At 38.4% G+C, this 14,693-nt stretch overlaps 1 protein-coding gene across 1 annotated transcript in view; it reads left to right on the top strand.

Moving 5' to 3' along the window:
- The first annotated feature begins 1,340 nt into the window (after nucleotides 1-1,340).
- agbl4 (AGBL carboxypeptidase 4) overlaps nucleotides 1,341-14,693 on the top strand; it is a 280,426-nt gene continuing 267,073 nt past the window's right edge. Inside the window, exons 1-2 of the mRNA XM_062424281.1 lie at nucleotides 1,341-1,374; nucleotides 2,852-2,974. Of these exons, the coding sequence (XP_062280265.1) occupies nucleotides 1,341-1,374; nucleotides 2,852-2,974 (157 nt within the window). The remainder of the gene's footprint in view (nucleotides 1,375-2,851; nucleotides 2,975-14,693) is intronic.

Genomic DNA, 14,693 nt, shown 5'->3' with positions numbered 1-14,693 from the left:
GATTTTCAGCCACAAGGTCAGGTTACAGTTAGTTTCACAAGTTAGTTTCTGGCAGACACAGGCCAAGATCTTGCGATAAATTCAACAACTCCTATGCAGTCTCTATTTGATAAGAGCCGAGAAACAAGGGAAACATGTAGCGTATCTAATTCATTCTCCTCATGCTCCATAATTCAATTTCAATCTCCCTCTTGAAAATAAATGATTGTACCACCATAGAGCTCTTTAATTGGCATAGTGTTAAAGAAATGACATAGCATGGAGGACAGCTATTCAATTTTCAATTTTAACGAAATATTACACAGCAGCCCTGTATTCTCTTCCGGTCATCTGAGAAATAATCAGTCCGACCTATCTACTCAGCGGCCTGTTGATGCTTGCCATCAAATACAGATCACACACAGAGAGAAAAATCATTGCCCTATCCCTGGTCTTATTCATTTGGTCCTGTTACACACAGCTTATAACCTGAAAATTAGCAGCAGCCTGTATGCCTCTTGCTCCAGGAGTTGTGCGGCTGCTCATTTGATGTACTTAATCAGGTGCAGCCTTTGTAATGGGAAAGGAATAGGGCCAGGCTTGATTGGCCTTGATGACATCTATGCTCCAATTGTCTAGAAAACCTCCAGCTTTAATCAATCTGCAGGATAATTCAGAATCTCTGGCCGCTGCCTGCAATGATTGGCTTTTTTTCTTTGTAAATACCATTAAAAATGCAGGTGTGGCTGACATAAAACTGAGGAGTGAACAAATTTACTGATTAGTGTAGAGGCCGTGTATTGGAAGTCATTCCGAGTTTACTGTTAGGTCTAGACTTATAATATAAAGAACCAAAGTATGTTTTCTTTCTATTATAATAACTGTTAATTATAATAACTATTAATTGGGTACTTTTCAGTTCTGTTTGTGAAATATGATTTTCAGACAGAGACAAAAGCAGTTAGACTCTTGAAGAAAGGCGTCACTCTGACAACTTGAGGGTTGGCATTGTGCATTTCTGAGGGTAATGCTATAAACATAACCTATGTGTTTTTGCTCAATAGATTGGGCAATACATGATATCACATTTGCTTTATTAAATTATTTTGCACTTAAATGTAAGTGCATAAATGTATATCAATACGTCTGTTATTATTCAGGTATTTTTTGTGCATAAAACTCGAAAAATACATTTGGTTCAACTTCCCCATATGCACTGTATATGTGAACTAATGTTTTGTATGTGTGCAGCGTGCTCAGCACTGATGGAGAGGACAGCGCCTCTCCCTCTGCCTCCTGCTTCGTTGCCGTGGCAACACAGAGAGAGCGTCGGCTGCTGTGTGGACAGACAGGAAAGGAAGATGGAGGAGAGCACTGTTAGAGACGTCGAAACTGGTGTGTAAATACGAGCCTTACCTGGCTTCTTCTTCATTGCTATATACGCAGAAGGCGTCGCGCGGTGCCCACATGTCTGTCAAACAGTGGCTTCGTGTCTCGAGTCTGCTGCGTGTCTTTATATTGACGTTTATGTGTGTAGTGTGCTAAGCTTGTAGCTAGCAGGTACATGGATGTAAACAAGACTCATGTCACCAGCCTGTTATGGGCTAGCGTTGCTGCTACTGACGTTAGCCCGTCATACTGCACATATAATATATTGCATGCAATAACTTTGACTAATTCGCTGTAAGGACGAGCAGTAGTGCAGGTGTATTGGCAATGAGTATCTACTAGCTAGCTTTACCTGGAGTAGTGACGGCTAGCCCCCCCTTCCCGTGTAGCGACCTGAGCTAGCTGTCGGTATGTGAAGCTGCTTCATGTTTACCTAACTTGCATACCTGTGACCGCTTGCCACTTCAATTAGAGCCAGAATTCGTGACAAATGCAAACATAAGGGCAAGTTAAATGCTACCAACAACACAGCCCAAATTCATTGACAGGTCTGTAATTACATGACTAACACTAAATTAGGCTAAATGTTGTTTTGTGATTTACTGCAACATTTATTCACTTGATTTACCAACATTTATTCACTTATGTTTGTAAACAAATGTGAAATAGCCCACATTTTGAGTGCTGATTTTTTCCCATCTAGTAACAATAACTAAAATTCTATATATTATCATGTGGATACCTTTTTTTCAATAACTGAGGTTCAGAGACTGTTACATTATATTTTAAGGAATTCCAGTGATGTTGCATATGGACTGATTAGACCAAATACATATTGTTATGTTTTATGAATGTTTTTTGTAATGTTATTGTAGATGCATGTTAAATTAGGCCTACTCTATTTGAAATCATCATACCATACAGCAGTGGTAATTAAGGTATTTATTAACTTTTGCTTTACAAATATACAATGATATAAATAGAAAAATGCACAAAATGCAAGTTCATTAATGTATCGCATATTTACACAAAAAACCTTTCCATATTAAATAAAGATAAATAATACAAAAAGTAAATAATCATGACAAAATAAAAAGTCATGGCTGTGTATTTTGTGATGTATAGCATTAGACACCTTGTGGTTAAAAAAACAAGCATGTTGTATTATAAGTTTATGTAAGGCTTTGTTTCACTCTTTCTAAGGAGTCAGTTTTATTGATGTTAGTACAGTTTTACCTATAATTTGGATTTATTGGGGGCACGGGGTCATGCATGACAGCACAGGGTTTTGTGGACAACAATTCATTTCTGTTATTTTATGTTAGAGACTTATGGATAGATCTTATACAAGCCAATAACTGCTGAAATCCTGATGGTAAATATTGTACTTCAATTGAAATTAAGTTAGCCTATCTAACACATTTTTTCACCTTTGGATGAAGTGAGACTTAACATGTTCTTACATACTGCACTTGTTCTCCAGGCAGTGAAGCTGGAGGAGAGGATGCCTTGGTGGGGAATGTGAACAAGCTGATGGTGAGCCCACCAGGGTACTCAGGAGCTCCGCGAAAAGGGCATCTGGTTTTTGATGCTTGCTTTGAGAGTGGTGAGTAGTAAACAAAAAAAAACACATTGGTGTGTCTGGAGCTAGTAATCCATGTTTTTTTATATTTTTTTGGGACCTAATTTGTTTCATACTTAGTGTTGTGTGTAAGTGCAATGGTCCAGTGCATGATTGTGGTGCAAGGACCCTTCCACAACCTGAGACAGATTTTATAGATCCGATCTACACTTTTGTCATTCACAAAATCAAGTTATGGTAAAAACACATTAACAAATCTTTTAACCTAACTGCAAGGTTTCCCATGTGTTAATGAAAACATGAGAAAAATAACAATTCTAAACAAAATGCTCTGGTGGAGCATTCTTGAAAACCTTTGAATGTGAGGATCCGTCTGCTATGTAGAACTAGAATAAATGTGTAACATGTGTGACATGTTTGTCAGGGCTACCATATTTGACCCAAATATTCATAGACCAAGAAAGTAGCATGCCCAAGATTCAATAAGATTGATACCTTAACTGTTCCTCTAGTCGGACACATAGCTATTTTCACACATTACCAATAACCTTGATTGATGTACAATTTTGCAGCATCTGTTTTCTCTGTGTGATTTATCTCATATTACAAAAAATGCACTCCTCCACTCTAAGGTCCATCTCAGCAGATCTAATATGTTTGACTGCAGAACAAAAATTCGAGCCTCATTGCATCGGCTGCCTATTCAAAGCTGACATTAAGGCCCTTTTAAATCTTAAAATCTTTACATGGATGAACACCATCTTGATTATCACAGTGGTTCTGTGAGGTTTGGGGACCCCCAGGGGTCCTTTAAGGGGTTCCAGGGGATCCCCAGCAAAAAGGGGAATGTTTTTTTCCACTATAATTCCTTCCATAGTAACACAATGAAATAATGCATGACTTTGTCAGTCATGGGTTACATACACTTTTTGTAATAAAACATCTAAAGGCAAAACTCTTATCAGATGGGGGGTTTGTGGTGTAATCTGTGTCAGTTTAGAGGTCCATGATGTGAAAACATTTGAGAACCACTGGTTTATCCAACCTTATCAGAGTACATTTTCCAGCCCACAATCTTTGTTAATTAGATATGGTGTATTTGTTAAGCCTGAGAATAAACAAGATGGTGCTCATCTATTTTCACCAGTATTTTTGAATAAAGTCCCAACTAATACTAATACCACTACGTACAGTAATCAAAGAAATACTACTACTACTACTACTACTACTACTACTACTACTACTACTACGAATAATAATAATGATAATAATTACAATTATAATAATAATAATAATAATAATAATAATAATAATAATAATAGTTTTGTTCATAACTCTTCCAGGATGTGTGAGTTTTTAGTAACTAACTGTGAGTCTGCAGATCTGGGAGCTCTGTCAGGGACATGACATGTCTTGGCAATAGTATTGTCAGAGATGAGTTCATATAAAGATTTCTAGACAAGGGCTTTGAGCAGGTGTTAAGGAGTTATTGGGCCAGATGCAAGAACCACTCGTACGCACAGATTCGTTATTAAACCATGCGTACGAGTGATTTACGAGGATTTGCTTCATTCACCAATTTCCTCGTATTTTGGATTTTCTCTTAGGTACGAACAAAATTTACGAGTGATGCAGACCTGTCGTACCTCTCACGCACAACCAACCTGCAGTCCTCCAAAGCAATAAAACACGACTGTTACTGTCTAATTGTCTAATGGCAGTGTGCCAACGATATCATGTCTTTTGGGGGAACTCAATTCCCCCATATCATATACTATAAGCAAGATATGATAATCACTTAATGAACACATAACACCTCCACACGGGTACCCTCATCTCCAACTTCTTCTGCCGGCTTGCCCTGCATTGTCATCCCGGGTGTTAGCAGGTCTGTGCTGACAACAATCCGGCAGCAGGTGTAACATCAGCAGTTGAGCTTCAGAATCAACTGACTTGTATTTTCTTTTTAACATCACTGTATGCTGACTACCGCTAAACAGAGAAATGAATAATGTCGATCCGCAGGCTGACCGATTATTATATTGTCAGTATTTTAGAGACCCCTGAGTAATGGGTGTGAACTACGGGGGATTTAGAGAAGGGGGGGAAAGTGTATACTATGTCCCGTTCATTAAATTGCACTTCTGAATCCATAATCATGATGACATTACTCTGTTTGTAAAATAATTAGGCTATTTAGTATAAAGAAGTAGGCTATTTAACAATTTAGGTAGATATATCAGTCATTTGAATTGACAATTGAAACAATGATATAATGCAAGCGTACAATATAAATATTAGCGGCCGAAACTACAAAGCGACTTGTCCACAGCTACTTTTCCACAGTTACTTTTCCACAATATAAACTGACTATTTATTAATAACTGTTATTCATTTAATTGAAATATTGCTTATCGAAGTAATACTTTAACTCCCTGGCTGATGACATCCTCTGGCATAATTCATGCTCAGTCATTTTTGTTTTTATTTCTGTGATGCTGCACGCAACAGCTGAGACAGCGTTCACAGCGCGGGTCATTTTTCCTCATTCTTTGTCTTTCTCAGGACCTTTAATTCCACCACTTACACACTAAATAATAATATGTGTTTCTGTTGATCTATTTCTGAGAGCGGGACCTCAGTCTGACAGCTCGTAAAGTTCTTATTCTTAGTCTTTAGTGCCATTTTCATGAATGGAGCTTCTCCACAACCTGCCGGTCGTCTGACCTTATATGGTATTTTGGGGGCGTCATTCATGTTAATTTACTATTCTCAGGAACCCGCGTTCATTTAGAACAGGTGGGATTCATCATGTTTACGAAGGTCATTTACGACTGTTTCCTGGTGATACGAGTGTTTGGTGAATCAGACGTGGCACACTCGTAAATTCCACCTCACGAGAAAAGTACGACAGATTTAAGAAGAAAAATACGAACATATTCTTGCATCTGGCCCATTTTCTCGCAGACGCTTTCCACTGTACTGTTATGTGTTACTTAATGTATAGTACATATAGGTATATATGTGTCTGTGTCTGGACATGCACAGTATAGTGTTGGTGTTTAAGCTTTTACTCATTGTCGATATACATATACATATATACTCTCTGTGCAGTATGCAGTATGCTGCATACTCTATCACACATTGGACTGACTGACCAACTTTTCATAGACATTCGTAGAGTCGTAGCACCAGCCTGGTTAGAAAGATAAATATATTGCGTATACCTGAAAGGGTGACATGTAAGATGAAGTTAACATTCTCCAGTGTGTTAATGTTCTTTTTTTCACTTTTTCTGAGAGCTGAATAGCACAACAATGAAAATAAAGTACTTTTTCACCACTGACAAGGTCAGTTGGTTATACCCACACACAGGCACATACTCAAGCACACAAGTAGGCAGAGTAAATCAGGGAATCAGCAGGCCTCTCTGGGACTGAATCTCTGTGTGGAGATTAGGTTCAGACGGCACTCAGATTTCATATTTCCACAGACAAGCCATTTTGGTTTCTGCAGGCTGAGATAAGCTTTAACTTCACCCTGTTTACTTTTTGATGTCTGGCCTTGGTGTCATTGTCAACTATGTCTTCCAAAGTGGATTTTTACAACTGTATTGTTTCTGATTGACTTGATTTTCAAAGAGCTAGAGGTCAGCTGATCATACGGAAATAGGTATGTTTTGTTGTAGCTGTCACATGTCCCAATGTACTTCTGTTTATGTACTAATTCAAAAGAGGAAAAACAATCTTTATAAGGGCATGTAAAGGGATATATAAGGAAATAGGAAACTTAATCCACAGTTTGGTACACAGTAGACAAGAGGCATGTGAAGGTGAGTGCACAAATATAGAAGCGGTATGTAAAGATCTTAACATGTTACATTAGGAGGATTGTACTGAGATATTGGTGTAGTGATTGCCCTTTTTATAAATTAGCTTTTTTCCCCAGATGACATGGCCCGAGGAGCTTAGACATTGATTAATGGGGAGTGACCTCCCACACAGAGATCAGCTAACATACCAGTGTCTCTGGCTCCAGATGTATCTCCTTAATGATTTATGGAATTGATATTAATATCTTTCCAGTAAATGCATTACTAAAGTTAGAATGAGGGGTGAATTGATGTTTGTCAGCTAATATCAAATAATTGCCTCATTTCTGTGTCATTGAAGCATCGCTGATTTTGTTAGTCTTACTTTAAAGTGAATCTTTTTTTTTTAGTGTATATCAGTTATTTTAGAGTAGCTATACTATATTTGTATTTATGTCTAACTTGTATCCATCTATTATCATCCTCTGATAGTTTTCAAATTATTGCAAACTTGTTCACTTCACTCCTCAGCCTCCCTGGTAAGGTCTATTCGGGGGTACTGGAGAGGAGGGTCCGTCGGATAGTCGAACCTCGGATTCAGGAGGAGCAATGTGGTTTTCGTCCGGGTCGTGGAACTGTGGACCAGCTCTACACCCTCTGCAGGATCCTTGAGGGTGCATGGAAGTTTGCCCAACCAGTCCACATGTGCTTTGTGGACTTGGAAAAGGCATTCGACCGTGTCCCTCGGGGGGTCCTGTGGGGGGTTCTCCGGGAATACGTGGTATCGGACCCCCTGATACAGGCCGTCCGTTCCCTGTACGACCGGTGTCAGAGCTTGGTCCGCATAGCTGGTAGTAAGTCAGACTCGTTTCCGGTGGGGGTTGGACTCCGCCAGGGCTGCCCTTTGTCACTGATCCTGTTCATAATTTTTATGGACAGGATTTCTAGGCGCAGCCAGGGCGTTGAGGGGTTCCGGTTTGGTGACCTCAGGATTGGGTCACTGCTTTTTGCAGATGATGTGGTCCTGTTGGCTTCATCAGACCGTGACCTCCAACTCTCACTGGATCGGTTCGCCGCCGAGTGTGAAGCGGCCGGGATGAGAATCAGCACCTCTAAATCTGAGTCCATGGTCCTCAGCCGGAAAAGGGTGGAGTGCACCCTTCGGGTCGGGGATGAGATCCTACCCCAAGTGGAGGAGTTCAAGTACCTCGGGATCTTGTTCACGAGTGAGGGAAGGATGGAGCGGGAGATCGACAGGCGGATCGGTGCGGCGTCTGCAGTAATGCGGGCTCTGCACAGATCCGTCGTGGTGAAGAGAGAGGCGAAGCTCTCGATTTACCAGTCGATCTTCGTTCCTACCCTCACCTATGGTCATGAGCTTTGGGTAGTGACCGAAAGAACGAGATCGCGGGTACAAGCGGCCGAAATGAGCTTCCTCCGTAGGGTGGCTGGGCTCTCCCTTAGAGATAGGGTGAGAAGCTCGGTCATCCGGGAGGAGCTCGGAGTAGACCCGCTGCTCCTCCGCGTTGAGAAGAGCCAGATGAGGTGGCTCGGGCATCTAGTTAGGATGCCTCCCGGACGCCTCCCGGGTGAGGTGTTCAGGGCACGTCCCACTGGTAGGAGACCCCGGGGAAGACCCAGGACACGCTGGAGAGACTATGTCTCTCGGCTGGCCTGGGAACGCCTCGGGATTCCCCTGGAAGAGCTGGACAAAGTGGCTGGGGAGAGGGAAGTCTGGGCTTCCCTGCTTAGGCTGCTGCCCCCGCGACCCGACCCCGGATAAGCGGTAGAAAATGGATGGATGGATGGATGGATTGTTCACTTAAGTTATTTTTTCATGGAAGTAGTGGTAACAAATTTATGGCGGAAAAAAGTATTAAACGTTTGCACGAACTCCCCAAATCACTCCTGCAGCGTAATCTACTTCTCTGTGATCATCCATATGTTTAATACAGTGATAACTTTACCATATATGCAAGCAGAGAAAAGCAAAAAAAAGAAATTGTTGTAAGTAGATGAATACATTTGGATTTTAACAACCCCACTTGCTTTATGTAATTTTGGGTAGCTTCATAAAAAAACTTTTTTGTGATTTATGTAGATAGTATGAATGGGAACAGTACATAAAACCCCACTATTTTCTCAAATAATTATGTAATGTTGGCATAATATGAACATACATTTTTACAAAGCAAAATAGTACTAATGCACATATTCTTTATTTTCATTATTACTTCTTTTTAATAAAACAAACAAACCTGCCTATTTTAAGGTTTGAAAAAGAAACAGTCCAATATTGGCAGAATAAATTAATGTCTGTTCAGTGGAAGTTTTATTAGGAGGTTAACTTGAGTATTCATAACAATTCTGAACAGCACTTTAAATGTATCATAGATCTAGCAATTTGCAGGACAGCCGTTGGATAAAAGGATTACGAGTCTGCAACCATGGTCGAGGATCTGTGATGTTGTTTCAGAGCTAAATGTGCATTTCAGCAGGCTAACATGCTGACAATGATAATGCTTGTGTGTTGATGTATAGCAGGCATAATGCTTACGATGTTCACCATCTTGGTTTAGTGCGTTAGCAAGCAAACATTTTCTTATTAGCACTAAACAGAAAATACAGCTGAGACTGATGGGAATGCCATTAGTTTTGCACATATTTGGAAATATAGCAAAGTATTGGACAGAATTTAACCCAATGATGGCGTTGGATGATATGTCAGGAGATTAAAAATATTATCATCATCTGGTGACCATGAATGTGTGGACCACATTAGACAACAATCTATCCAATAGTTGTCAAAATGTTTCAATAAAAGAGCTAAAATGCAACCATATAGTGGTGTTAGAAGAAGCCTAAGTTGTTCCTTTAGGGACTCATATCTGTTGTAACTTTCATAGCAATCCATTTAATACTAATATTTCACTCTGAGCCATAAATGCCAGCTTTCATGGTGGAAATGTCAGGGGTTCACCAGATTCAGTAGGATTCATCCTCTGGGCCCATGATTGTCTAAACAAAATGACATAGTGATCTATCATGGACCATGGAGTCCATGGTGCAAAGACAACATTGACATCCCTAGAGCCATGCTGCTAGCATTGCTAAAATCTTGAATGTGATGTTTGCCATGCTATGCCAATGGTAATGTTTCTATAGTGTAGAAAACAGCTTGGTCTGTTCACTCACCAACTCTTATTATAGGTAGAGGGTTTGAAACAACAAAATATTTTTAGGTTCACCTAACTAGGTGCATGCTTTAATGTGTTTACAGTAGATGTAGTGCCCATATTGAAATGATAAGACAGTAAGCTCACCCAAAGTATCAGTGAGGCTTATAAAATGAGCCGCTGTTTTTCATACATTCAGTATGATGTCAATGACAGGAAGGAAATTGGAGACTACTGAGTTCCTGCCACATGTATTGCATGTTGCACAGGCATGTATATTTCTCAAAACTGTTGAAATAGTCCTCTATGACAGCCTATGCCTATTTTGCTCCTCTCAAACCAGATTGAATTGCCGAAACACAGTATTTCAAGCAGACATTTTCATTTGAAATTTATGCAGACCTATAACTCAGTGAGGCTGTGTTTCCTTCCTTTGGTTGTCAGCTATCTGCATCCGATGTACATTTTTATAAAGCACAGATTTTATTTTGTTGTGTTAGTATAGCACATAATAAAATTTAATTGATTTATTAAAATAGACACTTGTTATGTTAGCTGTTTGCCAAAGGTATAAAAACTCATTTACATTTAGATGAGGCTTAATTCACTTTATTGTCAGCCCTCTGCTGATCAAGCCAGTGATGACCTACAGATACAGTAGGTGGCTCAGCCAACAGGTCCTCTGACAAACATTCTAAACCATAAAAAACCTTTTTTGACTTCTTTGCCTAAAGATAACATACAGTGTGACGACGACCTTGACAATGCAGTGTTTAGTAGAAATTCAACATTATGATGGCTTTAGTTGATTGGATGGTGTAAGGAATATGCATATTTTCACATATGAACCCCCGATATTTAAATAGTTTTACTTCATCATCTGTTTATGCTACTTAGGACTGTAAAATCACTGTAGAGAATTCAAGACTTTGTTAATCTATAAACATTAAGTCTTGGCCTGTTGAAGTGTATTGTGTCAAGAGGCAAAGATTCTTGAAAGGGATAAGAGAACCCTCATTGTTTTTTAGAGTGAAATCCAAATGACATTCTTATCTCGTCTTGTCACATTTGTTTCGTCACATACTCCAAATGTTGACATTTTCAGCTAAGTCCCAAATTCTTTTGTGAACGCATCCTCACAATGTCGCTGACTAATTTACCATCTTTCTCTACAAAGGATGACACTGACAGTGCGGGCGTATTGTTTTACTGCACCTCTGGACCGTGCACCAGATGTAATTAAGCACTCATTGATTAGTCAGACTGCTATCTGCTGACAATGGCTTGCATGGTCAAAGAAATTCCCCAGGGGTGACAAATGTTTAATGGGGTCTATTGATAAGCACAACTCCTAGACTCATCTGGCTTTACAATCAATTCGATCAATACAATCCAACTTATATTGCAGACTGGAGAACAGAAATGCACATAGTGGTAATTTCTGTCTGTTAGGACCCAAATAGTCAAGACCTTTGGAGACTCTGAGTCATTAAACTTTTCCTTTTGTGAGTTGCCAACCTCACATGTGTATCATGTCACAGATTGTTAAACTAAGAATGTCAGACATTACATAAGCATGTCACACCTACACCTACTTACATCAACATAACAAATGCTGAGGGAACAAGACCAGCTTCTCTCACATGTCATCAGATGTCTTAAAGTAATTTTAGGTGTTGTATTGTATTTGTTAATATGTTTCACTGTTATCATTCTGATTCACTCCCTCTCATTTTCGCACCGTATTTTCATTAACAAAATACAATGTGAAGTTTTCCGTGTAGAGACCCCTCTGTTTAAAGATCATTCGTTATTCCTGGGATGACCATGGTTAATTATCTAGTATAAAATCGGACACACTATAAGCTACTGTAGTAATTGACAGGAATAAACATACACCTGTGGCCAGATATTCATTAGAGAATTGTTGCTGTTCTGTGGAAACAATTGATCTTTAAAATGTCAACTTTTTTTTTTGTGATAATATTTTTTCAATTTCTTTTTCCCATTTAGTTCATACTGCAAGGATATAACAAAAACAGACTGGATGCATTCATGCAAGGAACATACACTCCAAAATTAAATAGACCCTTTACACTTTGGCTGCAGAAAAGAAAACAACAACAACAAATAAGTAAACAAATAAAAATCATGAGAAAAAATTAAAGCATTGTTAAATTATTATATGTCAAACAAAACAAATACCAAATGGATGGTAGCTGCTGAGCATTCAGTATCATGCTCAGTGATATTTACTATATACATATAGCAATTGTCTGACGGGATCTTGGAATCCACAGTACACCCATTACCCAAAGTTTTGTTTCTCTTAAGAATCCTGCCAGACTCTTTCCTATGTACAGGCTTAGGGTTGATTCATTGAGAGTACGCACTAATAGATTACAAAACAGTTTTTATGCTAAAGCCATAAATGCACTTAACTGCATTAAATAATGTTTTTTTTAGAAGTAATTATTTATTTATTCTCAATTTCGTTGTGCTTTGTACAATGAAAATAAAGACTTTCTATATTCTATCATTTAGTTACAGTTACCAGTACACCTTTGAGCATTCCCACATTATATGCATGTATATATATTTTTTAACACATCAGATACATACAGAGTTGAAATTATTCTTAATTGGCATCTTTTTCTCTTTGTTAAGTAAAATCTTTGGATTAATTTATAGTTCAGTGATTAATTATTGAAAAGTAATATTATTCGATGCTCTGATCATTTACATTCAAATCATAGCATATAGCAACAGACCCAACAAGACTATTAAGTTTGTCTTGTATGTTTGTATACAGGCAAGAGACAAAACCAAGTGTTGAATTTACAAAAGTCATTAAATACAACAAATGATGAAGTGACAAGGCTTGATTCAAGGGGACACCATAGGTACATATTGCAGCTAGTGGCTATTAGTACATAGGAGTTTGATTTAGGTTTATGAACATTTTTAAAGCCGTATTAATTGAAAAAATATGAATTGAAAATGAATTTGTTTAAAATTATCTTTTAACCTGAGATAGCCTTAAACTTACTGCATAGATGCACTGCTGGCAAGTATTGCGGCGCATTATCAAGAAATAATGATAAATAATCTGCATTTAGAGACAGTTTATGATATGTCTTGTTCAACTCAATATGTTTCACCTCTTGGGTGTTCCTGATTTAGAGGTTCAAGAGTTAAAGTAGCTCTGACACAGGACATGCATGTCTGTTCCCTTGCTGTTGGGTTGTGATACAATACTTTGATCATATCAATAAACCTATTTCCAAATTCCATATTTTTCCTTGTATACCATAAATACTGCTATTCAAATCTGTCAAATGCTTTCTACTGTCAACAGACAGTGCTGCACATGGGGAAGGTATTTAGACACGTCATCCATAACATGTAAAAGCTGTCTGATGCAAATGCAAACCTCGTTTAACAAAGCCTGGTGGATTAAATTAGGCAGTACTGACTCAAGATGCAGACCAGGAACCTTAATTTACAATTTTATGTCTCCATTAAGTAGAGACACAGGATGGTAACTAGAGCATAAATTACAATAGTTCCCTTTTGTTAAAGTAAAACTGTGATTTACATCAATATATTTATATCTCTATGGACGCTTCCTTCTCTGATGATTCTGATTACATCAACTTTTCATGAGCTAAAAAAACCCCCAAAACATTCTTGTTTTCAGGTGTGTGACTATGCATTTTTAGAATAATCCAATGGGGTTTTAAATGGTGTATGTAGCTTAAGAAGTGGGATAATGTTCTCAAACCATAAAGGAACACTTAATTCTTCAGTTTATCTGAAACATTTTAGATGACTGGGTTTGGAGATACATATTTTTCACTGGACAGCGACTTATCATAAGTTAAAAGTAATGCAGTGCTGTGTCTATGTGTCATTACAACACTCTGTCTGATTTAATATAGCATCATAGCATCAATTGAATCTCAAGCAATTCATGGATTTGCTTTGCAGATTTTGAATCCCCCCTCAGTAATGGAAATTGATGAAGAAATCTTTGCTATATTGTTGAGATAAGGGAAAAAAATTAAACAGAAAAGGCTGCCAGAAGATAATGAGGATAAATGTTGAAGAAAATATTTCCACTGTTCACTGCTGATGAAGGTTTCATTGTTTTCCCTTTTTGCCTTTTTCCTTAAATTTTCCAACACTGAACATTGTATTTAATCTGTCTGGCCTTATCTTTTCTCAGAAATTGCCATGTTTCAGTTGTTCAGTCTCTCTAAAAAATTACAGTTTAGAGTCATAGTCAAAGAAAAGTTTAGAGTGCTTATATTTAAGACACAGAGATAAAAACAGACAGATGGTTGGGAAGCGGAAAAGAAATAAGGAAGTATAGAGGAGTTGAATATTGTGAACACTTGGAGGATGGCCGGCTGGTGGTCTGGAGCTGGCGGAGGAGAGAACACAGTCAGGCTTGTCAGAAGATATTTATATACTCCAGAGTGCCCCATAAATCAGGATAGTTGAGTTTCCATTGATTAAAGAAGAGGGAAACGTTTTTACAATCAAGCCAGATGCTCAAAATGAGTGGCTTCGAGAGGCCTGAGCTTGCCGCAGTACAGCTCTCTGCCTTGCCTCGCCTCCCTCTCTAATGAAAAAACAAAGACAGAGAGGCAGCCCAAGGATGAAAATAGATATTTATGTCTAAGTGATATTTTCTTTAAATCAATATGAATGTAATTTAGACATTTTTGACACCTTTCTCCCTGCACAAATA

Source organism: Scomber scombrus, chromosome 8, assembly GCF_963691925.1.
Source record: "Scomber scombrus chromosome 8, fScoSco1.1, whole genome shotgun sequence".
NCBI classification, from domain to species: Eukaryota; Metazoa; Chordata; class Actinopteri; order Scombriformes; family Scombridae; genus Scomber; species Scomber scombrus.
Note: the sequence above shows the minus strand (reverse complement) of the source record. Positions and strands in the feature narration are given on the sequence as shown.